At 36.4% G+C, this 27,115-nt stretch overlaps 1 protein-coding gene across 1 annotated transcript in view; it reads left to right on the top strand.

Moving 5' to 3' along the window:
• Positions 1–27,115, top strand: part of DNAI7 (dynein axonemal intermediate chain 7) — a 73,243-nt gene that overhangs the window by 37,442 nt on the left and 8,686 nt on the right. Inside the window, exons 10-11 of the mRNA XM_014832352.3 lie at positions 22,157–22,232; positions 24,797–24,957. Of these exons, the coding sequence (XP_014687838.1) occupies positions 22,157–22,232; positions 24,797–24,957 (237 nt within the window). The remainder of the gene's footprint in view (positions 1–22,156; positions 22,233–24,796; positions 24,958–27,115) is intronic.

Here is a 27,115-nt window from a genome sequence, read left to right as displayed (position 1 = left end):
AAGTACTTCCACAAACCAAGGGATTATCTTATAGGACCCTGTTACTGTCTCAGCTTTTGGTTTTGTAAGAAAGACTTTTATGAAGTAAAAGTTGATTTTCTTAAACTATTGTACTCCTTTCTTAAAACTTGACATCTTTAGATGTAATAACATCTTATTAGAACAATTTAATAATCAAATTCCTTTAGTTGATTTTTGTTCTTTCTATCTCCAGGATTTTCAAGTTAGTCACTTATTATGTTAGAGTAAATTGTCTCTTTAGAATTTAGTGTTATTTTCTCAGAACTAAGCAGCCTTTTTGTTTGGCCATAGACAATTTGCATTTTAGGAAGGACCAGAAATAGCAGGTTGTCCTACAAGTGCTTAAGATATGAAATGTACTGGTTTATTTTCTTTAAACACAGGTAAGGGTTAAGAATTAGGTTGAATACAAATTATCAGAATAGGAATTATTAGATATTCTAAGAACATATTTAATTGAAAAATTCCATTTTAAATATTACACTAGAATCAAAAATGATAGATTCTATAGCAATACACAAATGGACATGACATGGCGATCAGTACAAAGAATAGTATTTAGAGTGATATTACAACCATGTAAAAATTAAAAAGGCATAAGGGGAAGAGAACTCAGAAACCTGTATACAGCTGATATTTTAGAGAGGTGGGAAATAAGCAATTTATTTTTCTTTAAAAATTTGTCACTTTTTAAAAAATGTTCTTTGAGCAATCCAATACCTTTCAAATTAAAAAATTTCATTTTACCTCTCAGGTAGCGTGGTAGCTTGACTAGAGTTCAGTAATATTTCCAGTCTTCTTCTGTTTCCTGAATGTAAGGGATGATTATGCCCCTCACTCTCTTGAAGTTAGGTGTAACTGCTACTTGCTTTAGCTAATAAGATGTGAGTGGAAGAGAGATACTGATTTTTAAAGATTTTATTTTTTTCCTTTTTCTCCCCAAAGCCCCAGTACATAGTTGTATATTCTTCATTGTGGGTCCTTCTAGTTGTGGCATGTGGGACGCTGCCTCAGCGTGGTTTGATGAGCAGTGTCATGTCCGCGCCCAGGTTTTGAACCAAAGAAACACTGGGCCGCCTGCAGCGGAGCACACGAACCCAACCACTCGGCCATGGGGCCAGCCCCGAGATACTGATTTTTAAGGGGGAAAAAATAATCAGTAAATGGGCCCCAGGCTTAAAATTATGGAAATATGCAGTAAAAACCAAAATGAAAATCCATTCACTTAAAATAAAATTTGGCAGGATTTGTGATTGAAAATCCATGAAAACAAAGAACAAATAGAAAGATATCGAAATTGTTATATGAAAACAGTATATAAAATGTTTGGTCTTGATTTCATAAAAATATTAGATAATTTCTCCTCCTCAGGTTCCTTGATCATAATTAATATTTTTTGAAAACACATCAACATTTTACCCAAGAATCTCACATTACTTATTTTTAAGTTGCAAAATAATAATTAGAAAACATATAATTTGAAATATTACTTGATTTATATGGCTTATGCAGTTCTTTCTTAAGCCCATCTCTCCGTTAAAGCAGCCTCATGCAGTGATGAGTTATTATAGTTCTGTTAATTTTGGAAATAGTTTTATATTTATAAGCAGGGCTGGCTGGGTGCCATAGTGGTTAAGTTTGCATGGTTAACTTGGACGGCCCAGGGCTTGTGAGTTCGGATCCCTGGACATGGCCATACACACCACTCATCAAGCCATGCTGTGGTAGGCATCGCACATATAAAATAGAGGAAGATGGGCACAAATGTTAGCTCAGTGAGAATCTTCCTCAGGCAAAAAAGAGGAAGATTGGCAACAGATGTTAGCTCAGGGCCAATCTTCCTCACACACATACAAAAATATATAAGCATATGAATTCACTGTAATACTAAACAGTGCACTTAAATATATTTTTCTCAAGGCCTGTCATCTACTACAGTAAGGAGTCATCTCCTTTACTCTCAACCAGTGAGCTCGAAAGTACCAAATTAAGCTTTCCTCATTGTGAATGGCCCTTACCAATGTGTTTAACTACATTTGGTTTTTCTGGTATTATTTAATGTTTTATCGAACAGTTTCAAACAACTTATATTGATGACTAAAGGTATGCCAGTGCTAATGTTGATAATGCCGCAAAAGTACAGCAAGGAGAAGCATTGACGTAATGGTAAAATGCATGTTTTATGGAATATTGAGGGTGTCCTCAAATAAGTAGTTTAGGAAACTCAGAGTAAAGATCAGCAGACAATTAATGATATGGCAGAAATAGTTGTACTCTGTGAAACTTCTCCATAGCCTGGGAAGCTTGACTAAGAATTGTGTGAATGGTAGATTGAGGAACCTGGCTGGAGGAACTTTATGTTATCAGGGGATTTAAAAAGAGAAAATTGCCTAGGAGATGAAAATAACATGAATTCAGTTAGCACTCCTATTTCTGGAACCAGTCCTCTCAACACACCCAACATACATGTGCATAGATGCTAATGCTTATGTATGTGTGCTCTATCATCCTTCCAAAACTGCATAGCATTCTGAAAAAGTTAATGTGCTTAATGTTCAAATATGTATGATTTCCATGAAGCAGAAGAATCCCATAGTAGTGGCTTGAGTGTGCCAAGGCAGGCGGGAAAAGCCATCTCCTGCGCTGAAGGAGGATTGTTGTAGGGAGGAAAGGCAGGAATTGCGTAGAGTAAAGGATTGCCCCACTCAAAACCACTTGCCCTGCTGAGCTGGGTAGGAAAGGAGAGAGAGAGGACTTCAAGAATTGTCAGCTGGGCCTACACTTGCCGATAATTCTAACCAGTGTAAACCACCTTTAGTAAGTGTAAGTTACTTGCAGGGGGCAAAAATCACCAGATTTATAAAGAGAATCAGCAACTCAAAAGAGGAGACAAGGATAATTCAATGGCGTTCATGGGGAGGGGGGAAGTAAAATGATGGAAAGAAGTAGGAGGTCCAATCTCCATATAAAAGAAGTTCCAGAAATCGAGAAGGGAAAGGATGAGTTGAATATAATAATCAGCACTGGGACAGCTGGCTAAGATTTGAAATAAAATAAATTTCCATTCATACTTCACTCTACAGACTAGAAAAAAATAACAGATTAAAGGTTTAAATATAAAAGCAAGCTAATCAAAACTCATAAAATAGTAGTATTTGAAGAGAACATAGGGAAGTTATTTTATTATCTTTACTAAGAAGGTCTTTCTTACTTGTCAGTGCATCAAAACTAAAACCATAAACCATTTGCATAGCCAAAAAAACCTCACTATAAAAAGTTGAAAGACAATGAACTGAGAAAAATATTTAGCCTTATGTATAAAACAGTCGGTATCCTAAAATAAGGAACTCGTACAAATTGGTAAGAAGAGAATTTCCTCATATAAAATTAGACAAAGGACTTGAGTAGAGAGATGAGAAGAGAAATGCAACTAGCCAATAAAAATATGAGAAGATAACCAAATAAGTAATCAAATTAGAACCCTTAGATCATTTCTTCTTATCAGATTGAGCAGGAGGGGGAGCAGATATTTTCATATACTGTTATTAAAAGTGTAAATCTGTACAGTCTTTCTGAAGGGCAATTTGGCACTATGTAAATGTACTATTATCAGTCACTTTAATTTTAGTAATTTATTTTTATGAAGTAATAGGACAAGTAAATAAAAATGAATGCATGAAGATGTTCATTGAAGTATTTTTTTATAGTAGCAAATATAGTCCACAGATTAAATTAATTGTAAAGTATTCAACAGCCAAAATATTAGTAGCCATTCAAAATGATATAGATTTTATGTACTTTTTTAATTTTTAAATTTTTCTATTGAGATATAATTGACATATATTAGTTTCAGGTGTACAATATAATGATTTGATATTTGTATGTACTGTGAAATGATCACAATAAGTTTAGTTGACATCCATTGCCACATATAATTACAAATTTTTTTCCCTTTTTCTTTTTTTTTTAAAAGATTGGCACCTGGGCTAACAACTGTTGCCAATCTTCCTTTTTTTTCCCCCCCCAAAGATTGGCACCTGGGCTAAGAACTGTTGCCAATCTTTTTGTTTTTTTCTGCTTTTATCTCCCCAACCCCACCCTGTACACAGTTGTATATCTTAGTTGCACCTCCTTCTAGCTGTTGGATGTGGGACGCCGCCTCAATGTGGCCTGACAAGCAGTGCCATGTCTGCGCCCAGGATCTGAACCCTGGGCCGCCGCAGCAGAGCGCGCGAACTTAACCACTCGACCACGGAGCCGGCCCCCCAATTTTTTTTCTTGTGATAGAACTTTTAAGATCTGCTCTCTTAGCAACTTTCAAATATACACCGCAGTATTATTAACCGTAGGCACAAGGCTGTACGTTATACCCCTAGGACTGATTTATTTTATAACTGGAGGTTTGTACCTTTTTGCCACCTTTACCCATTTCACCCACCCTCCACCTCTGGCAACCACCGATCTGTTCTCTGTGTCTATGAGTTAAATTTTTTTTTTTAGATTCCATGTATCAGTGAGATTGTATAGTATTTGTCTTTCTCTGTCTAACTTATTTCACTTAGCATAATGTCCTAAGGTCCATCCATGTTATCACAAAGGGCAAGATTTCCTTCTTTTACATGGCTGAATAATCTTCCATTGTGTGTGTATCACATTTTCTTTATCCATTCATCCACCATTGGACTCTTAGGTTGCTTCCCTGTTTTGGTTATTATAAATGTTGCTGCAATGAACCTGAGGTGTACATATCTTTTTAAATTAGTGTTTTCTTTTCCTTCAGATAAATACTCAAAAGTGGAATTGCTGGATCATATGGTAGTTGTATTTTTAATTTTTTTGAAGAAGCTTCATGCTGTTTTCCATGGTGGCTGCACCATTTTATGTTTCTACCAATAGTGCACAAGAGTTCCCCTTTCTCCACATTCTCATCGACACTTGTTATTTCTTGTCTTTTTGATAATATCTATTCTAACAGGTGTTAGGTGGTATCTCATTGTGGTTCTGGTTTGCATTTCCCTGAGGGTTAGTGATGTTGAGCACCTTTTCATGTGCCTGTTGGCCATCTGTATATCTTCTTTGGAAAAATGTCTATTCAGATCCTCTGCCCATCTGTTAATTGGATTGTTTGTGTTTTGTTATTGAGTTGTATCAATTCTTTATATATTTTGGATATTAACCCCCATCAGATATTTGATTTGCAAATATTTTATCCCATTTGGTAGATTGCCTTTTCACTTTGTTGATTGTTTCTTCTGTGCAGAAGCTTTTTAGTTTGATGCAGTCCACTTGTTTATTTCTGCTTTTGTTGCCTTTGCTTTTGGTGTCAAATCCAAAAAATTATCGCCAAGATTGATGTCAAGGAGTTTACCACCTGTTTTTTTTCTAGGAGTTTTATGGTTTCAGGTCTTGCATTCAAGTCTTTAATCCATTTTGAGTTAATTTTTGTGTATGGTATAAGAAAGTGTCCAGTTTCATTCTTTTACATGTGTCTGTGCAGTTTTCCCAGCACTAATTACTGAAGAGATTGTCCTTGCCCCATTGTATATTTTTGGCTCCTTTGTCATAAATTACTTGACCATACATGCGTGAATTTATTTCTTGTCTCTCAATTCTGTTCTGTTGTTTTTATTCCAGTACCATACTGTTTTAATTACTATAGCTTTGTAATATAGTTTGGAATCATGAAACGTGATACCTCCAACTTTGATCTTTTTTTCTCAAGATTGCTTTGACTATTTGGGGTCTTTTATGGTTCCATACAAATTTTAGCATTATTTGTTATAGTTTTGTGAAAAATGCTGCTGGAATTTTTATAGGGTTTGCATTGCATTTGTAGATTGCTTTGGGCAGTGAGGACATCCAATCCATGAGCACAGAATATCTTTCCATTTATTTGTGTCTTCAATTTTTTTCATCAATGTCATCTAGTTTTTGTTGTATGGGTCTTTCACTTCCTTGGTTAAATTTATTCCTAGGTGTTTTATTCTTTTTGATGCAATTGTAAATGGGATTGTTTTCTTAGTTTCTCTTTCTGATAGTTTGTTGTTAGTGTATAGAAACACAACCAATTTTTGTATGTTGAGTTTGTATCCTGCAATTTTACTCTAACAAATTTTGATATTCTAACACTTTTTTTGTAGAGTCTTTAGAATTTTCTATATATGCTATCATGTCATCTGCAAATACTGACAGTTTTACTTCTTCCTTTTCAATTTGGATGCCTTTTATTTCTTTTTCTTGTCTAATTGCTCTGGCTAAGACTTCCAATACTTTGTTGATTAAAGTGATAAAAGTGGGCATCCTTGTCTCATTCCTGATGTTAGAGATATGAGTATAACTCATACTCTAAGTAACATTGAGTGTGATGTTAGCTGTAAGCTTGTCATATGTGACCTTCATTGTGTTGACATACATTCCCTCTATACTCACTTTGTTGAGATTATTATCTAAATGGCTGTTGAATTTGGCCAAATGCTTTTTTTGCATCTTTTGAGATGATCATGTGATTTTTATTCTTCATTTTGTTAATGTGATATCTCACATTGATTTGTAAATGTTGAACCATCCTTGCATCCCTAGACTGTATCCTACTTGATCATGGTATGATCCTTTTAATGTATTGTTGAATTCAGCTTGCTAATATTTTGTTGAGGATTTTTGCATCCATGTTTATCAGGGATATTGGCTTGTAATTTTCTTTTCTTGTGCTCTCCTTGTCTGGTTTTGGTATCAGCGTAATGCTGGCCTAGTAAAATGAGTTTGGAAGTGTTCCCTCCTCTTCTATTTTTTGAAAGAGTTTGAGAAGGATTGCTATTAATTCTTCTTTAAATGTTTGGTAGAATTCACCAGTAAAACCATCTGCTCCTGGATTTTTGTTCGTTGGGAGGTTTTTGATTACTGACTCAACCTTCTTACTAGTAATCAGGCTGTTCAGATTTTCTCTTCCTTCGGGAATGAGTCTTGGTAGATTGTATGCTTCTAGGAATTTATCCATTTCTTCCAGGTGTTCCATTTTGTTGGTGCATAATTGTTCATAGTAGTCTCTCATCATCTTTTGTATGTCTGTGGTGTCAGTTGTAATGACACTCTTTCATTTCTGATTATATTTATTGAGTCCTTTCTCTTTCTCTCTCTCTCTGCTTTTTTAATGAGGAAGATTGGCCCTGAGCTAACTTCCATTGCCAATCTTCCTCTTTTTGCTTGAGGAAGATTGTCCCTGAGCTATCTGTGCCAATCTTCCTCTATTTTATGTGGGATGCCACCACAGCATGGCTTGATGAGTGGTGCTAGATCTGCACCTAGGATTGGAACCTACAAATCCAGGGCCACTGAAGCAGAGTGTGTGCACTTAACCACTACACTACCAGGCCAGCCCCTTCCTTTCTCTTTTTTCTTGGTGAATCTAGCTAAAGCTTTGTCAATTTTGTCTATCTTTTTGAAAAACCAGCTTTTCATTTTATTGATCTTTTCTGTTGTATTTTTGATCTCTATTTCATTTATTTCTGCTCCAATCTTTGTTATTTCCTTACTTCTACTAATTTTGGGGCTTCATTTGGCTTTTGTAGTGCCTTGAAGTGTAACATTAAGTTGTTTACTTGAGATCTTTCTTGTTTCTTGATGTAGGCATTTATCAATATGAGCTTCCCTCTTACAACTTCTTTTGCTGCGTCTCATAAGTCTTAGTATGTTGTGTTTCCATTTTAATTTTTCTCAAGGTCTCTTTTTTTTTTGGTTTCTTCTTTGAGCCATTGGTTGTTCAGTAGCATCTTGTTTAATCTTCACATATTTGTGAATTTTCCAGTTTTCTTCTTGTGATTGATTTTTAGTTTCATGCCATTGTAGTTGAAGATGCTTGATATGATTTCATTCTTCTTAAATTTATTAAGACTTATTTTGTGGCCTAACATATGATCTATTCTGGAGAATGTTCCATGTGCACTTGAGAAGAATGTGTATTCTGTGGCTTTTGGATGGAATGTTGTGTATATGTCTGTTAAGTCCATCTGGTCTGTGTCATTTAAAGCCAGTGTTTCCTTATTGGTTTCCATCTGGATGATCTATCCATTGATGAAGATGAGATATGAAAGTCTCCTACTGTTATTGTATTGTTACTTATTTGTTCCTTTAGGTCTGTTAATATTTGCTTTACATATTTAATTATTTATTATTATTATTTATTATTGTTTATTTATTATTACTCCTTTATTATTATGTGATGACCTTCTTTGTCTCTTATTATAGTCTTTGTATTAAAGTCTATTTTGCCTGATAAACGTATAGCTACCTCAGCTTTCTTTTCGTTTCCATTTGCATGGACTATCTCTTTCCATCCTTCAACTTTGACTCTGTATGAGTCCTTACTATGCAGTCAATGTCTTGCAGGCAGCATATAGGTGGGTCTTGTTTTTTAATCCCTTCAGTCGCTCTATGTCTTTTGATTGGAGAATTTAGTCCATTTACATTAAAAGTAATTATTGATAGGTGTGTACTTAATGCCATTCTGTTCATTGTTTTCTAGCTGTTTTGTAATTCCTCTGTTCCTTTGTTCTTTTCTTGATCTTTTCCTTTGTGACTTAATGGTTTTCTGTAGTGATATATTTAGATTCTTTTGTATTTATCTTTTGTGTATCTACAACAGGTATTTACTTTTTGATTACCATGAGGCTTACATAAAACAACTTGTATTTATAACAATCTATTTTAAGTTGATAACTTAAGTTTGAATGCATTCTAAAACTCTAAATTTTTACCCCATGCATGTTTTGTCACATTTTTGATGTCACAATTTACATCTTTTTATCTTGTGTATCTTTTAACAAATTATTTTAGTTGTAGTTATTTTTACTACTTTTGTCTTTTACCCTTCATACTAGCTTTATAAGTGATTAACCTACCACCTTTACAACATTAGATTATTCTGAATTTTATTATGTATTTACCTTTACCAGTGAGATTTATATTTTCATGCTTTCCTGTTACTAATTAGTACCTTTTTATTTCAGCTTAAAGAAATCCCTTTAGCATTTCTTGCAAAGCTGGTCTAGTGGTGATGAATTCCATTAGCTTTTGCCTGTCTGAAAAACTCTTTTCTCTCCTTCCATTCTGAATGACAACTTTGCTGGGTAAAGTACTTTTGGTTGGCATTTTTTTCTTTCAGCACTTTGAATATATTTTGCCACTCCCCTCTGGCCTGCAAATTTTCTGCTGAAAAATTTGCTGATAGTCAAATGCAGATTCCCTTGAATATAACAAGTTGATTTTCTCTTGCTGCTTTTAAAATTCTTTCTTTGTCTTTAACTTTTGATACTTTAGTTAATTATAATCTTGGTGTTGGTTTCTTTGGGTTCATTTTTTTTTTTTGGAACTCTCTAGGCTTCCTGGATCTGGGTGTTTTTCTTTCCCCAGGTTAGAGAAGTTTTCAGCCACTATTTGTTCAGATAAGTTTTCTGCCCACTTCTCTCTTTCTTCTCCTTATGGTACTCCTATAATGTGAATATTGGTCCACTTCATGTTGCACCATTAGTTTCTTAAGCTATCTTCACTTTTCCTCATTCTTTTTTCTTTTTGAGTGAGTTCTCAAAAAGAAAACTGAGTTCTCTGATTGAGTGAGTTCCATTGCACTGTCTTCAAGTTCACTGATCCTTTTTTCTTCTTCATCTGGTCTATTGTTGAACCTCTCTATTGTATTTTTCGATTCAGTTATTGTATTCTTCAGCTCTGTCACTTCTTCTGTTTTGTACTTACTTATATTTTTTGTCTCTTTTTTGAAATTCTCACTTTGCTTATCCATTCTTCTCCCAAGTTCAGTAAGCATCTTTATTACTGTTATTTTGAACTCTTTATCAGGTAAATTGCTCAGCTCTGTTTCATTAAGCTCTTTTTCTGAGATTTTATCTTGTTTTTCTTTTTTCTGAGGAAGATTCACCCTGAGCTAACATCTGTTGCCAATCTTCCTCTATTTTTTGTATGTGAGCTGCCACCTGAAAGTCGTGTGGGTCTGTGCCCGGGAGCCAAACCTGGGCTGCCAAAGCAGAGTATGCCAAACTTAAACCACTAGGCCACTGGGGTTGGTCCATTGTTTTTTTGTTTTTGAATATATTCCTTTGTTTCTCCATTTTCCTTGACTCTCTGTGTTGGTTTCTATGCATTAGATAAAATAGGCACTTCTCCCAGTTTTAAAGGCATGGCCTTGTGTAGGAGATAAAATTTATTGTTTAACCCTCCCCAAGCTCTTGGTGTTCTCTCAATACTTTGTGATTGTCCAAGCAACCTACTTTATTTTTAGTGGCTGCTAATGGTTTATAGTATGCCCAGACCTGTCATTGTCCCAAAGAGGAGGATCTCAGTCAGCACCTAGATTCAGGCTGATTGGAAGCCAGACCTTCAGGCAGCATCTTTGAAAGTATGCAAATATATATCTTTCAGGGGAAGACTGGGAGATGGGCATTTCTGTCTGTCCCCTCTGAGCCTAGACCTGCAGTGATAGTTAAAAACTGTTTCTTTCTTTGCAGTCATCCTGTTGAACTCATGAGTACAAGCTGTGCTAGCCATGAGAGCCAGGCGATCAAGGGGCATCCCCTGGGCACAGCCACAAAAGCCAGGGCACTAGACATGTGTACAGGTTTCACTCTGGGAGATTCCAATGCTCTAGATCACAGCAGAGGGAGACAACAAAGATAGTGCCTACTTTCTGAGGTCTCTGGGGAGGATTACGGTTGGCCCTTCGATGTGTGTTTAATTAGAAATCTGCTCCTTAGGCCATAGCTATGAAAGTAAGCTAATAGCCCTCTTATTCAGAAAGAACGAGCTCCTGATCTGTTGCCTCTGTGCCTCTGCTTTGGAGGTGGTAGCCAGTTAAGAATTCTTTGTTTGTTACAGTCCTGTGGGACCTGTGAGTAGATGCGCCATTGGCCACCAGAGCCAAGTGATCTAAAGATGTCCCCTGAGTGGCAGCTGCAAAAATCAGGGCCACAGATGAAGGTACAAGTTCCTTTCTGGGAGATACCAATGACCTGGAGGAAGACAGAGAGAGAGTGCAAAGATGGCACCTGCTGGCCTCTGTTTTTGGAAAGTAATTCAGTAGACCCCTGGGTGTGTGTTAAATTAGATGCCTACTCCTCAGGTCTATGCTTTAGGATAAGCAAATAAGCCCCTTTCATAGAAAGTCTGGGTGCTTTTCAGTCGGCTGCCTCTGCACTGGCCCCGGGATGGGTGAGTCAATGCATATAAGCCCTTTAAGAACTGTTTCTCAGTTTGCTTTAACCTTGTGGGTCTTGTGGACGCAAGCCTCATTGGGTTTCGAAGCTAGATGTTTTGGGGGCTGGTCTCTCAGGTGCAGGTCTTAAAAGTTGGGGTGCCAGATGTGGGGTTCAAACCCTTCACAGGGAGAAGCTCATGTCTGTCAGTTCCCTCCTGATTGTGGGTCCCTGCACAGGAGTGGGGTTTATGGCGACATTGTTCCTCAGCCTCTCCTATCTTCTTGGCTGTGCTCTTTCTTGTTTGCCTGAAGTGTAGGAGTCACTGAGCTAGTTTTTGAGTTTTTTCCAAGGAAATTGTTTCATATGTAGCTGTACATTGAGTGTGTCCGTAGGAGGAGGTGGGTTTAGGATCTTCCTACATTGCCATCTTGAACTGGAACCTATATGTTTTTATATGGAAACATACCTAAGATATATTGTTAAAATCTTTTTTCAAGTTACATAACTGTATTTGCAATAGGATTCTGTTTTTGTGAGGGGGAAAAAAGTACTTATTTGTGGAAGCTTAGAAAAAAATCTGGAAGCCTCGCCACCAAACAGTGGCTATCTTGGTGGTAGGGGAGGGAGTGTGAGAAAGGTGGGATGGTGATATATACATTATCAGTGATTTTTTATTCTCTTTACACCTCTGTATTATTTGAATTTTCAATAAATAACTACTGAACATGCGTTACTTTCCTGATAGAAAATGAAGCAATATATTTTCCTTTGTGCTTTTAAAGGGGGAAAGTTCATGATGAGCCTCTGTGTGGCTTCACTTGCTGTTCTGTCATTGTGACATCCCCTCCCTCCCATCGTCCTCATCCAGTTTATCTAACTTCTACTGGTCTTTCAACACTTACCTTATGTTTACCTCCACAGAGTCCTCTCCTTTTCTTCAGACTAAATGAGGTGTCTCTCTACTATGCTCTTATCATTCTGTTTAATTATTAGAATTCTTACCTTAAAAACTAAATTATGATCTTGAGGACAAGAATATCTTGATAGACTTCATATTTACAGTGAGCACAGGGCCTGGTACATGATAGGGGCTTAATAAATATATATATTTTTTGGCTTAGCTTTGTTTATTATCATTGGTCTGTGTAAATCTACAATCTGTAATGTCTGAATATTTGTATTACATATCTTCTGCAGCTACCTGGGATCTGAATCCATGCAATGTTTAAAGTGTGAAGTCGATTACTTGTTGACGTTTCCTTCCTTTGTCAGTGAAATACATATTGTCAGGTCAGTTCTTGCCAGGAATTTCTCAACAAAATGGAATTTTTTTTCAGTATTTCAATAAATATTGATTTGCCCAACCTAATCATTTTTAAAAGTTTTCTTTTTTCCTCATCAGTTTTTTTTTATTAAGGTTATGAAAGTTAACATCCTTGTGAAATTACAGTTGTACATCATTATTAGTCATGTTGTAGGTACACCACTTCACCCCTAGTGCCCTCCCCCCACCCCCCTTTCCCCTGGCAACCACCGATCAGTTCCCTTTGTCCATATGTTAACTAGCACCTATGAGTGGAGTCATACAGAGTTCGTCTTTCTCTGTCTGGCTTATTTCACTCAACATAATACTCTCAAGGTCTATCCATGTTGTTGTGAATGGGACGACTTTGTCCTTTTTTATGGCTGAGTAGTATTCCGTTATATATATATATACCACATCTTCTTTATCCAATCATCAGTTGCTGGGCACTTAGGTTGGTTCCATGACTTGGCTATTGTGAGTAATGCTGTGATGAACATAGGGGTGCATGGAACTTTTGGAATTGCTGATTTCAGGTTCTTAGGATAGATACCCAGTAGTGGGATGGCTGGGTCATAAGGTATTTCTATTCTTAACTTTTTGAGGAATCTCCATACTGTTTTCCATAGTGGCTGCACCAGTTTGCATTCCCACCAACAGTGTATGAGTGTTCCCTTTTCTCCACAGCCTCTCCAACATTTGTCACTCTTGGTTTTGGATATTTTTGCCATTCTAACAGGTGTAAGGTGATATCTTAGTGTAGTGAAATTCCTGGCAAGAACTGACCTGACAATATGTATTTCACTGACAAAGGAAGGAAACGTCAACAAGTAATCGACTTCACACTTTAAACATTGCATGGATTCAGATCCCAGGTAGCTGCAGAAGATATGTAATACAAATATTCAGACATTACAGATTGTAGATTTACACAGACCAATGATAATAAACAAAGCTAAGCCAAAAAATATATATATTTATTAAGCCCCTATCATGTACCAGGCCCTGTGCTCACTGTAAATATGCATTTCCCTGATGATTAGTGATGATGAGCATCTTTTCATGTGTCTATTGGCCATCCGTATATCTTCTTTGGAGAAATGTCTGTTCATGTCCCCTGCCCATTTTGTAATTGGGTTGTTTGATTTTTTATTGTTGAGTTGTCTGAGTTCTTTGTATATTATGGAGATTAACCCTTTGTCAGATAAATAACTTGTGAATATTTTTTCCCAATTAGTGGGCTGTTTTTTTGTTTCAATCCTGTTTTCCCTTGCCTTGAAGAAGATCTTTAGTCTGATGAAGTCCCATTTATTTATTCTTTCTATTGTTTCCCTCATGTGAGGGGTTATGGTGTCCGAAAAGATTCTTTTGAAGCTGGTGTCAAAGAGTGTACTGCTGATATTCTCTTCTAGAAGACTTATTGCTTCAGGCCTAATCTTTAGGTCTTTGATCCATTTTGAGTTTATTTTAGTAATGGTGAAAAAGAATGGTTGATTTTCATTCTGTTACATGTGGCTGTCCAGTTTTCCCAGTACCATTTGTTGAGGAGACTTTCTTTCCTCCATTGTAGGCCCTCAGCTCCTTTGTCAAAGATTAGCTGTTCGTAGTCAATAAATATTTTTTGAATGAATGAAGGAATAAGTGAATGAATGGATGGTTAAGTGGTTAAAAGAGCCGAGTCTGATTTGTTGTGAACAACCTACATAAGAACAGCCACCCATGTCAAGGAATTCAACCACAATCCACCTTAAAATTATTCTGTGTTTTAGAGACACTTAAGACCCCTTAAATTATAGTGGGTGTGCTGGGAACCATTTCCACTATATTCAGGGAATCTACGAGCTTGTCGCTAGGGATTCTTGGGACCTTCTCTTCAGCAGTTCTGATCCCTGTAGTGATCCAGCCTGGTACAAGCGGTGATAGGAAGGCTTCACTTCCACCACCTCAACGGCCTCAGGAAAAGTGTGCTCCTTGCAGTCCAGTTGGAACTCAGAGGGAATTTGGAGCAGTGTTTATGGATGGTGGTTAGGTTTGTATTCCTTCATAATCATAGCAAGGTAGGGACTATCATAACCCCAACTGTCATTCATAACACTGTTTTCTTTATGTGATGAAATATATTCTAAATTGTAAAACGAACATAAAAATGCATGAAATTTAACTTGTATGTATCTGTATATATGTGGTTGTTTGAGTATATGTGTAAATTAGGGGCAACCTGTAAGAACAGTAGGCAGACTTACTATGTTTTGGCTTTAGTGGAAGATATTTTTCTAAAACTTTTTTTTTTGATTTAGAGTAAAATGCTTACCTTTATAATTTTAGGTTGGCATATTTTAATATAAATATTACATTTCTCATACCTTTTTAATGAATTTGGAGGCTGATTTCAAGGCAAATATTAGTATAATAATGCAGGAGTTTATGGCCCATATAAATAGCTGAGTTGTGCTTGATATGTGATATGGTCACAAATAACAAGTATTTAGTACTTTGTTAGTTAAAAAATTTCTTAGATTTAAAAGATAGTCCAAATTCTGTCATTCCTTTTTCATGAGTCTATTAAGAATTTTGCCACTAGAGGGCTCTTAATACCATATTTCAGTTAATTTAAATGTCTACTACTAATAAAACAGTAATATTGTAGGTATTGGGTAATACTGTCTTCCTAATTAATATAGCTTACAAAATTTTTAGAAAGCCTAATCTAAGTCTGCCACATTTATGATAAATGTTGTTTTTTAAAAATGATAATCACCTTCAGAAATGTTTTAATGGTCTTGGAGGCGTGCATGATAGTATATGGATCTTTGAACTTTTTAAAACTCAAGTTAAAAATAGTCTTTGTCTTTAAGATACTCTAAATAGATACAAGATTTAACACAAATATGAGTATATATATTATATACATTTAATATAAATATGAGTATATATAATATATAAAACATTTATTTTACATATATATGAAAAACATTTACTAAGTGCCCTCTATAAGGAATTCAATGTGATTGTTGTTTTTAATGAGCCAACAATCTTGTGGAGGAGAAGAGTAGCAGTTACCGTACATTCTGATATGTGCAAGAGAGAGATTATGTGTGGGAGTTAAGAGATCAAAATGAAACCAAAAGAGGAACAGAGTGAACAGACTGAAGCCTTCTCTGATGAGGTAACATTTGAGCAAAATCTTTTGATAGGCCTGGAGGGGTTTAGATGGGAAGAAAGGAAATTATTCTGGTCAGAGGGAAACGTATGGAGACATGAAATACCCTTAGAGATTCAGGGACTTCTTGGCATCATAATGGATAAATTAAAAATCTATGAGAGGGACCGCGCCACTGGGTCCACCGGTTCGGATCCCGGGTGCGGACATGGCATGCCATGCTGTGGTAGGTGTCCCATGTATAAAGTAGAGAAAGATAGGCATGGATGTTAGCTCAGGGCCAGTCTTCCTCAGCAAAAAGAGGAGGATTGGCAGTAGTTAGCTCAGGGCTGATCTTCCTCAAAAAAAAAAAAAAAAAAATCCATGAGAATAGCCCATGTAAAAAACCTAGCGTTAACATTCAACAACCGTCAATTTCCCATATATTTACTTCAGCAACCCATTTCCAACACATTTCCATACTCTGGACCTTGTTCTTATTTCTTTACTTATTCAACAAATATTTGTTGAATGCCTACCTATAAATGCTAGGCACTGTTCTGGCTCTCAGGGGACAGTGGCGAAAGGACAAATGAGATTCCTGCACTCATAATTTACATACAAGTCAGGAGAAACCAACAATAAATAAGAAAAATTGGAAAATAGCAGATGGTAATAAATGCCATGCACAGAACTAAAAAGGATTATGTGATAGGGAGTGACTGGTGGTGACCAGATTGTGTAATTATAGAGGGCTTGTATAATGAGTTATTCTTTAAGCTGAGACCTGAATGACCAGAAAGAATCATGTATACAATGATTAGGGTGAAAATACTCTAGTCTGAGGGTACAATTACTGCAAAGGTCCTAAGACAGAAATGAGGACCAGGGAGAAGGCCAGTAGACTGACATGTGGTGAGCAAGGAGGAAAGTGGTATGTGATGCTGTCAGAGAGAGAAGCAGAAGCCAGTTGAAGCAGGGCTTTGCAGGCCAGGAAGAAATTAAGATTTTATTGTAAATGTAGTGGGAAGCCATTAGAGTGTTGTAAGTAGAAGAGTGACACAATCTGATTTATGGCTTTGAAAGGTTATTGTGGCTACTATGTAGAGAACAAATGTGAGGGGGCCAGAGTAGAAACACAGTATCCAGTTAAATAGTAGTAGGAAGGCGTGAGAGGTCCTGGTGGTTTGGACAAAGGTGGTAGTAAGAGAATTGGAAAGGTGGATTATGTTTGGGAGGTGTTTTGCAGTTAAAATAAACAAATCCTGCTGAGTTTTTATTTTGGCAAACTAAGCAGATGGTGGTGCAATTTACCGAGATGGACAGGAATGGGCTGAATTTGTTGAGAGTGACTGTGAAACAAGAGTTTTATTTTGGGTATGGTAAGTTTGGAACACACAAATGGAAATGTCAAGTAGGCAAATGTGAACCTGGAGTTCAGAGGAAAAGTCACACACAGCTACTATGTTCTTGTGCAGATTGTGCACTGCCCTTCTAGAGTTGAGCAGTACCGAGTGTGTGTGGCCTGAAGAGCATCACCAGCATAGACTTGCGGACCACTGGACTATAGATGGTATTAAAGCCACAGGAATGAGTGGTGTTTCAGCAAACTCAGGATAATCATTCTTAACTTTTATCCAAAAGGAAGCAAATGATACTGTATTTTCAAAATTCATCATCAATTCCTTATCAAGAGTCAGTTCTAATAATTTATTCTGGAGCTCTAATTAAATTTGAATGATCTTTTAATGAGAAAATTGCATTTCAGATCAATGAATTTCCTTTGTATAGATCTTTTGATGGACAATAAAATTCAAGACATTCTCAGAATGGTTATAATTACCAAGACAAAAAACAACAAATGCTGGAGGGGATGTGGAGAAAAGGAAATGCTCATACACTGCTGGTGGGAATGCAAACTGGTGCAGCCACTATGGAAAATAGAATGGAGACTTCTCAAAAAATTAAAAATAGAAATACCATATGACCCAGCTATCCCACTACTGGGTATTTCTCCAAAGAACTTGAAATCAATGATCCAAAGAGATTTATTCAACCCTATGTTCATTGCAGCACTGTTCACAATAGCCAAGATGTGGAAGCAACCCAAGTGCCCTTCTACAGATGAAAGGATAAAGAAGATGTGGTGTATATATATATATATATATACACATTGGAATAGTACTCAGCCATAAAAAAAGACAAAATTGTCCCATTTGCAACAACATGGATGGAACTTCAGGGTATGATGTTAAGCGAGATAAGCCAGACAGAGAAAGACAAACACCATATGATTTCACTCATATGTGGAAGATAACAAATACATGGATAAAGAGAACAGATTAGTGGTTACCAGAGGGGAAAAGGGTTAGGGGTGGGCAAAAGTGACAAAGGGGCACATATGTATGGTGATGGATAAAAATCAGACTACCGGGGTGATCACGATGAAGTGTCTTCAGGAATTGATAAACAATAATGTACACCCAAAATTACGCAATGTTATAAACCATCGTAATCCCAATAAAATTACTTGAAAAGAAATGTTTTAATTAAAACCTTTTTTTAGATGCTAAAAGAAAAATTCAAGACATTCTTTCAAATTTGTATTCAGTATTAATGTTTTGCAGGTGTGCAATATCAAGATCACCTATTTCATTGATAATTGTTGATATCAGTCTCCTATGTTCCCTTCAAATACTTTCATGAGTTTTGTGGCTTTTGATTGGTTTAGTCATGTTTTTACATTTAAATCTTGTATCCATCTGGAATTTATTTTAGTGTAAAGTGGGAAGAAAGAATCTAAATTTATTTTATTTCAGATCTAGCCAGCTGTCTCAAAACACTTACCATATTAGGCTTTTCCTATTGATCTGAAATGCCATATGCTAAATTCCCTAGTGGATCCTGAGATCTGTTTCTGGACTCTCTAGTTGATTTCCACTGATCTTGTTCATGATCCAGGCTATGTTTTCATATCAAATTCAAATTGCATATATATTAAAAGAATTACCATCTTATAAGATCTGCACATTTATCGAGTTGCAATAAAAAATACTTTGCTAGTAAGCTTGAATGAGAAAAGGGATAGTTGAATAGCCTCAAGGAATCTCCTCCAAAATATTTGTGAATTACTGTGGTGGTTTTAGCATATATCCACATTCTCTGACACTCTTCCCTCCAGGAGGTGAAGCTTAATCCTCTCCCATTGAGTGTGGGTGGGACTTAGTGACTCTTCTGTCAAATAGATGATGGAAAGGGAGAAATAGTAACTTTATGGTGGAGAAACCTGGCATACACCACTTATGCAAGAGATCAAGGTCAACATCACGGATGATGTCATGTTGATATCACACACCTCCTGATCTGACACAATGAGAGCTCTTCACCTGACGGGTGTTCTTCCTAAAAATGCACAACCCCAGTCTAACCATGAGAAAACATCAGACAGACCCAAATTAATAGACATTCTACAAAATAATGACAGGTATGCTTCAAAAGTGTCAAGGTCAGGAAAGACAACGAAAGACCAAGACACTGTCACAGATTGAAGAGTATAAGAAGACACAAGGACTAAATGCAATTTGTTATCCTGAAATAGAAAAAAGACATTAGTAGGAAAACTGGTGAAATCTGTACTAACCTGTAAAGTCAATACCAATGTTAATTTCTTAGCGTTGATAACTATCCCCTGGTTGTGTGAGATGTTACCGCTGGCAGAAGCTGGGTAAAGGGTTTATGGAACCTCTCTGGACTGTATCTGCTACTCTTCTATAAATCTAAAATTATTTCAAAATGAAAATTTTTTAAAATTGAAAAAAAAAAAACAACTTTGCTAGTGTTCCATGGAGTTCTTCCGTATTATAAGTCAGTTCTTATATCTGTTGAGCCAAGATGTCATTGAAAAGTTATACTTTAGCTACCTTCTCCGCTTCATATTCTGTCAACATTTCCAGGCAAACATTTTTTAGAAAATGTTATTTTTTATAGGTTTGTTATAAATCCATAAATTTAGTGAAATTCAAAAAAATTTCCAGTCAGTAATTTTTGAGACTTGACAAAACATTGATAAAGTTTACCCAGAAGAAAAATATACATGGAAAATGGCCAATTTTGTAAAACGATTTTTTTTAAAGATTTTATTTTTCCTTTTTCTCCCCAAAGCCCCCAAGTACATAGTTGCATATTTTTAGTTGTGGGATGTGGGATGCCACCTCAGCATGGCCTGATGGGTGGTGCCATGTCCACGCCCAGGATCTGAACTGGCGAAACCCTGGACTGCCAAAGTGGAGCACACGAACTCAACCACTCGGCCACGGGGGCTGGTCCTGTAAAATGATTATAATGAAAGAGGACTTGTCATTACCAGACATAAAACATGATGACAATATGAAGAAAGAAGTATTTTTTCAGCTTCATTGCCAACAAACACAAGGAGCTTTATAATGTATAAAACTGTGAAGGGTCATATTGTCAACAAGTGTGGTTTGGAGTTTGAGTTTTGTGCAGGAGTGTGATCTGATGATACAGCTGCAATGACAGGAAAAGATTGTAGGGTAGTTATCAAGATTAAGGAGCTTGCACCAGAATGTAAATTGATACATTGCTTCTTTCGTCAAGAAGTTTAACTTAAAAAATGAGTCAATTGAGCTAAAGAGGAACATAAAATAGTAAAAATTGTGAATTATGTAAAGGCAATGCGTTAAATACAAGATTATTCTATTATGTGATAATACAGAAACTGATAAATTCCTTTGTTGCATGCTGAAGTGCTGTGGTTATCAAAGGGAAAGTTCTGTTGAGAAAGTCTAAATTCTTAGTCTTCCTGCAAGATAAGACCCAGTATGGTCTAAACTGAAAAATTCTCAGCTTTTTGAAGATGTGAATTGGAAAACCTGCCTTGCTTATTATTCTGATAACTTTGGCATTTTTAATGATTAAAATCCTTCCTGTAAGAAAGAAATGCAACTGTCTTTTTAATGGTAGATAATATTATGGCTACCTAGATGTCCCATAGGCATCTTAAATTCAACATATCCACAATCAAATTCACTACTTTCCCCCAAAGCTGTCCTTCTTCCCTTTCTTTGATAATTATATCACCATCCATGTTACTACCTAAGCCAGACCCCTGAAAATCAGCCTTCGCCAGTCCCTTGCCTTAGTTCTATATCCAGTTGCCATCCAAGTTCTGTTGATTGGACTTCCTTCTCTTCATATATGCTCCTTCCGATGGCTCTGATTGCTTCTACCTTGAGTTAGGCCCTAATCCTCTCACCTTGGACTTCTTACTCAGACTGGATCCCCCTTAAGTCAGGGACCTTGTCTTTTTCTTTCTCTCTTTTTAATTCCTAGTATCTAGCACTGCCTGTGGAATTTAGGCACTCTATAAAAATGCTTTGAATGAAAATGAGTTAATCAGTGAGAAGTTTCACAGACATGATGGAAAGTGTTGACAGAGAATGCAATAGTGTTACAATTGGTCAAGAGGAAGACACAGGGCAATGCGGTGATGAGAGTAAGGGAAAGGATAATTTACTAAGGGGGACTTCTTTGAATGGTGGTTGAGGATGACATGGTAGGATTAACTGTCTTTAAACTTCTGACTAGAATTCTAGTATAAGGTTATTCTATTGCTGTAGAAATACAGGTGGTATTTGAGGTCAAATGAAGTTTGCCAGGTGTCATCCAGTTTGCAAATATTAGCGCACACATACCAAATTTTTATAACAACACTGCATTTATCTAGTGCTTTACAATATAGAAAATTCTTTACTTCTATTATTTTATTTGACCTTTAGAACAGTTATCTCCCTAAGCTTCGGTTTCCTTTTTTGTAAAATGAAGAAAATAGCTATCTCCTAGGGTTGTTTACAAGATGTATTACATATCTAGCACATAGTTAAGTATTAAATATATTGTTAGGTCAGGAATTTGAGTCCCATAATGGTTAAATGACTCGCTCAAGGTCACAAAGGTAAGTTAGTGACAAAGTTAGACAATAAATTCTAGATCTTATGTCCTCCTACTGTAGTATTCTTCTTACTACACTGGATTATAATGAGATATCTTCTATGTTACTTGGTGCACACCATCTTTAATTTCCTTAAGAGGCTTACTCAGAAGCAGGCTTTGGAATTACTCTGAGAGCTGATTGCCAAAATCAAGCAAAATCTAAAACTTGGCTAAAACCCAACTGCAAATATACATAATATTTTTATAACTTGCATTGCTTCCTAGTCTATGTTCCACCTGAGGGATTTCGGCAGAGAATCTGAACAGGCTAGCTCCTGCCCTCGTGAAGCTCTGTGGAGATATGCCCTCATTTTACTCGATTTTTAAAATACTGTCTTTGAATCCAGTTTTATGCGGGAGCAAGTGTCAGTTTGGGGCTCTACAGAAGCAGGCATCTGAAGTGGGAACCGGAACAGAAAGAGAAGGAATCTGGGCTGAAGACACACTGACAAGCACACCCATCTGTCCTTGTGTTTTCTGCAGAGTTCGGTCCAGGAAGAACCTGAAGTCACAAAATGTGAACTAGAGATGAAATTAATAAGTGAAACAGTTTTAGCAGGTATTCTTCTAAAATACATTTTTAGAATTTAGCTTTCTTGGGATTTTCTGCTTACAAAAGAAATGCAGGGTCATTGTAAAAAAAAAATTCAGATGTTGCAGAAATATATTTAAAGTGAAAATTCTTCATAGTCCCTCTTCTGAGAAAACCAGTGTTAACAAATCTCTTTTATTTGTGCTCTCTCTCTTTCTCTCTCTCGATTTTTAATAAAACCATGGATCATATGAAATGTTTTGTTGATAATTACTTTGTTTCACCTAACAATATTTGTTATTCTATATAACATATTCTAAATACATAAAAAAACACAATATATATTCTATTTAAATAACATTCAACATTTTTCTAAGTCAGAACACATAATCTTACTTTTTTTAGTAGCTGTATAATTCCATCCAATAATGGAATATTAAATCCTTGAGTAGACAGTAAAGTTATCTCTAAGTTTTTATTATTACAAATAATGTTGCAATGAACATTCACAAGCACACATACACAATCAGAAATTTCTCAACACTTTTGTATTCAATGTTATCCTGGCAAGTAGTAGCAACTGGATATAGTTGAAAAATGTCAAAATGATAGTGATGTCTAATTTGCCAATCTTTAGTTTGAGATTTATGAACATCTTTTCCATTAACTTTATCATTCTGTTTCTTTCCCAGTAACTTCTAAGGAATCTATTTTCTATATATTTCTTAGCATATTTTTCCTAACAGGCTTCTTTCCTACATCTTCACTTTTTCCAACACACTTTTGTTTCAGCAGTCAACTAGGTTTATGTCTTTATCATTTTCCTATAACCCCTATGAGATAATTTTCCTGTTAGAAATATGATATAGTCAATTCATGAACCTCTGTCAATAAAACCAAGGTTTTCTACATGGTGGTCATCAAATAATATATATCATAAATAAATTTGGATACAATATTCTTTATTTTCTTTTTGGGTAAATGGATTATTAATTAGATACTTTTGAAAATTAAAGTCTGCATTTTATTGAACATACATAAGGAAAAAAGGTCAATTACTTAACTGAAATTTTCTTTGGATATTTCCATTAATCTGATCTCCATGGGTTAAATTCAGTGCCATCTCAGTGTGCTTCCTTTTATGGAAGAGGACAATTGTAATGATAAATAATAAGACTAACAATTCCTGAGTTTTTCTGTGTCTGGCATCAATTCTAAGCTCTTTACATGTATTAACTCACAACTCTCCAAATTCTTTAAGATAGATACTGCTATTATATTCATTTTGTAGAGGAAGGAACTTAGAATAGAGATGTTAATTAGCATATCTTGCATAAAGTCACATAGCTCGTAAAGGATGAAACCTGTAAGTGGTCTGATTTTCCTTTCTAATACATTGCACTATACTGAAGGAATTTTGGTGAGACGTGGGAATGGTCCCGGTGATATGTGACTCCAGATCTTCCCTGATTGTGCACTGAGAATTACGGGATCATAGAATTTTCCCGTAAAATTTCTGAACACAATAGATTATCCAATCCAGTTTTTTCACTTTCAAGTCTTCATCCCCGTTTTTCTATGAGCTGGGCCAATTTTTGTTGAAAAAAAATTAGCTTTAATTTCATATATGGACCAAAATTTATTTTTTTACCATTTTACTTTCTTTTTTCAGATTCTTAGCCCCATAATGTCCAATTTTAAGCAATTAATTTGGCAGTTATCAAATTTTGTGTAAAACCATTTTTTGCTCTTCTATAGTGAAAGGTAGCAGAATATGCCACCCCAAAATATGCCACTTTGGCATAAGGATTATTTTAAGCTGAAAGCAATTGAAAAGATGCAGATGTAAGAAAAGCTCCCTGCCCTCCTCCTGTTTGTCTAACAGCAAGACATAAACTTTGAAAGGTGTCCCTCCTCTCCTCTCTACCAGGAAGGCAGAGGTCAATTTCCGGAGACAACTTTAAACCCTATCAGCTTGGAGAGGGCATCAGAGGAATTTACGTAACAAACTTTACTAACTAACCTTTATCTCCATCCTCAAAATCCTAAAACTGTGTTTCTCGTCCCGTCATTTCTCCACAAATTTATTGTTCTTTGTTGAAGATGCTGTCTAAGCTGGAGTTCTAAGCCACCTTCTTGAGTTACTCATTTTTCCCTTGGTATCTCCCCTGTATACATGAGGTGTACATGTTAATAAGCTTCTGTTTGTTTTTCTCTTGTTAATCTTTTATTACAGGCGTCTCAGTCAACAACTCTGAAGGGTAGAGAGAAAATTATTTTTCCTTCCCTATAATAAAATATGTTTTTTAAGTTTTTATTTTGATAGTAACACAGGCTTATTATATACAATTCCTAAAATGTTAGTGTATAAAGTGTAAATGGAGCCCTCCCCTACACCCTACCATTACGCATGCTAGTCCCACTTCCAATGTTAGCTTTGTGAATAGTTTTGAATTAACTACTCTTTGAAAAGTTTTAGTAGCTAAGTAAAAACTTCCTTTACCGTATTAGAATTTTTTCATTTCTCTCCTAGGAAAATACACAAACGTTGTGATCTATTTAGAAAACTGAATTAATCTGATTAATTTTAGCACAGTTGTTGCTGTTAGAGAATGCTCATGAAAAGCCGAGTGACCTTGACGACAATGAGGTTGACTTATGCCAGTTCACAACTCTGGGTGGAGTCTACCACTTGGATATTTTGGAGCTTCCCCCGCAGTGCAAACCAATGAAGGGCTGGATGGTCGTGGAAGTAGGTTGATTCTTGAATCAAAATTTCTGCGTGAAATAACTTCTCACATTTTTACTTTATTTCAAATGATCTAACATCTACTGAACTTTAACCCTACTAAGCAAGCACAAAGGAAAAAATGTAATTTTAAACTGTCTTGAATTTATAAAATCTTTATCAAATACTAAAGTAAAGGAATCTAAAATAATATGGATTTTAAAACTAGAATTCCTACATGTTAACTTAATTGTAAACTTACAGCCCTATGTTTAGATCATGCCAATTTGCCTTAATAACTATGGTCTGTTTAAGAGGCTGGCAAGCTTTTCCTGTAAAGGCTAGATGGTAAATATTTTCAGTTTTGTGGGCCATACCGGCTCTGTTGCAACTCCTCAACTCTGCTGTTGTAACACTGAAACAGTCATATGTAAATGAATGGGCATGGCTGTGTTCCAGTTAAACTTTATTTACAAAAACCAGTGGTGGGCTGGATTTTTCAGGGACTGTAGTTTGTGTCCTCTGGTCTAGATAAGTGGTTCCCAACATGTGGTCCCTTGACTAGAAGCATCAGCATCATCTGGGAACTTACTGGAAATGCAAATTCATGGGCCCCATGTCAGTCTTACTGAATCAGAAATTCTGGAGGCGAAGTTCAGCAGTCTGTTTTAGCACAACTCGCCCGAAAGCTTGAGAACCAGTGGTCTGGATCCTTGATATACAAAGTGTGGCCCATGAACCAGCAGCATCCATATCACCTGGGAACTTGTTAGAAATGCACAATTTGGGCCTTTACCTCAGATCTACTGAATCTGCGTTTTAACAAGACCCTCAGGAGATTCATATGCACATTAGAGTTTGAGAAGCACTGATCCAGTAATGCCAATGCTGCTGATGCACAGATCACACTGAATAGTAAGGATACTGATGATAGCAGCTGTTCGATAATATTCCAAGGGGTTTCTCACTCCTGTCTCAATAAGTAATGACACTTCCACTAGTACTGACTTGGTTTATTTTAACTTCACCTCATGGTGGCTTGTGTCCCCAATATACCCAGCTATGTTGTCATAGCCCCTTCCTCCTTTCCTCCTTGCTCTCCTGCCTTTCTTTTCTCCCTTCCTTTCTCTTTCTCCTGCTCTCCCCTGTAACACATCATGTACAGATTGCCGGGCACTTCTGTCCCACAATCCCACCCATTAAAGACCTTGGTGCCTTCTTGTATTAGAGCAATATTTCTCAACTTTTATTTTTTTCCCTTATCACATCTTTAAGGAGCCTTTGTAGACTTCTTTTTCCCCTAACTGCTTTCCTCATGAAATTTTAATACCATAGATATACTGTATCTCTGTATATGTGCTATATGTATATGTGGGCTTTATACATAAATGAGTACGATTTTTTCACATCCCCCCAGACTAACTTTCACCCCCTTGGGGATGATATTACCATTCCTTTCTGCTTCCCCCTAAAAGTGAGAATGCATTTATTAGAGCAAGCCTGGGGAAGATAATCTGGTCTGTAGCCACTTTGAAGAATCTGTTTGAATCAGCCTTCCTTGCTTCGGGGATATGAGAAGGACACAGGAAGTCCAGGAAAAGTAGACCTTTGGTGAAACTAGGCCTTCAAAACTATCTATGGGAAGGTCCCAGCCTGAGTTGGGGTTTTCAAGGATTCATCCAAAGATCTGTTGTTCTTGAATTTTGTCAGAACGTCCTGATCCCACCGCTCCATGGTCTCCATTTGAGCCCAAAGTCTTCTTCACACCTGTTTTTCTCTCCCGCAACCAAGAGGCCTTCCTCCTTTTTTTCAAGGATCTCTTCAATAATCTCCCATCTCCTCTAGGATTTTTCCCCGTCTGATTTTTTCCTCTACTCTGTAACATTTTCAGTCTTCCCCCTTCCCTACATCTTTCTCTGCTACGTTTAGATAGTGCACAAGTCTCCCTTATCCCAGGAAAATCTGCTGTTGGCTTGCTTTCTCCCCTCACCCCCATAGCTTTATTGAGATAGAATTGACATGTAACATTGTGTAAGTTTCAGGCGTACAATGTGATGATTTTTATTTTACTTTCATTCATTAGTTTCTACACTTCTCAAGAGGTCACTTCTTTCTCTCTTCACCACACTCCCTAAACAAGGTATTAGAACATGGGATTTGGGGTCCTATAGATCTGTTTTTG

Source organism: Equus asinus, chromosome 22 (genome assembly GCF_041296235.1).
Source record: "Equus asinus isolate D_3611 breed Donkey chromosome 22, EquAss-T2T_v2, whole genome shotgun sequence".
NCBI lineage: Eukaryota > Metazoa > Chordata > Mammalia > Perissodactyla > Equidae > Equus > Equus asinus.
Note: the sequence above shows the minus strand (reverse complement) of the source record. Positions and strands in the feature narration are given on the sequence as shown.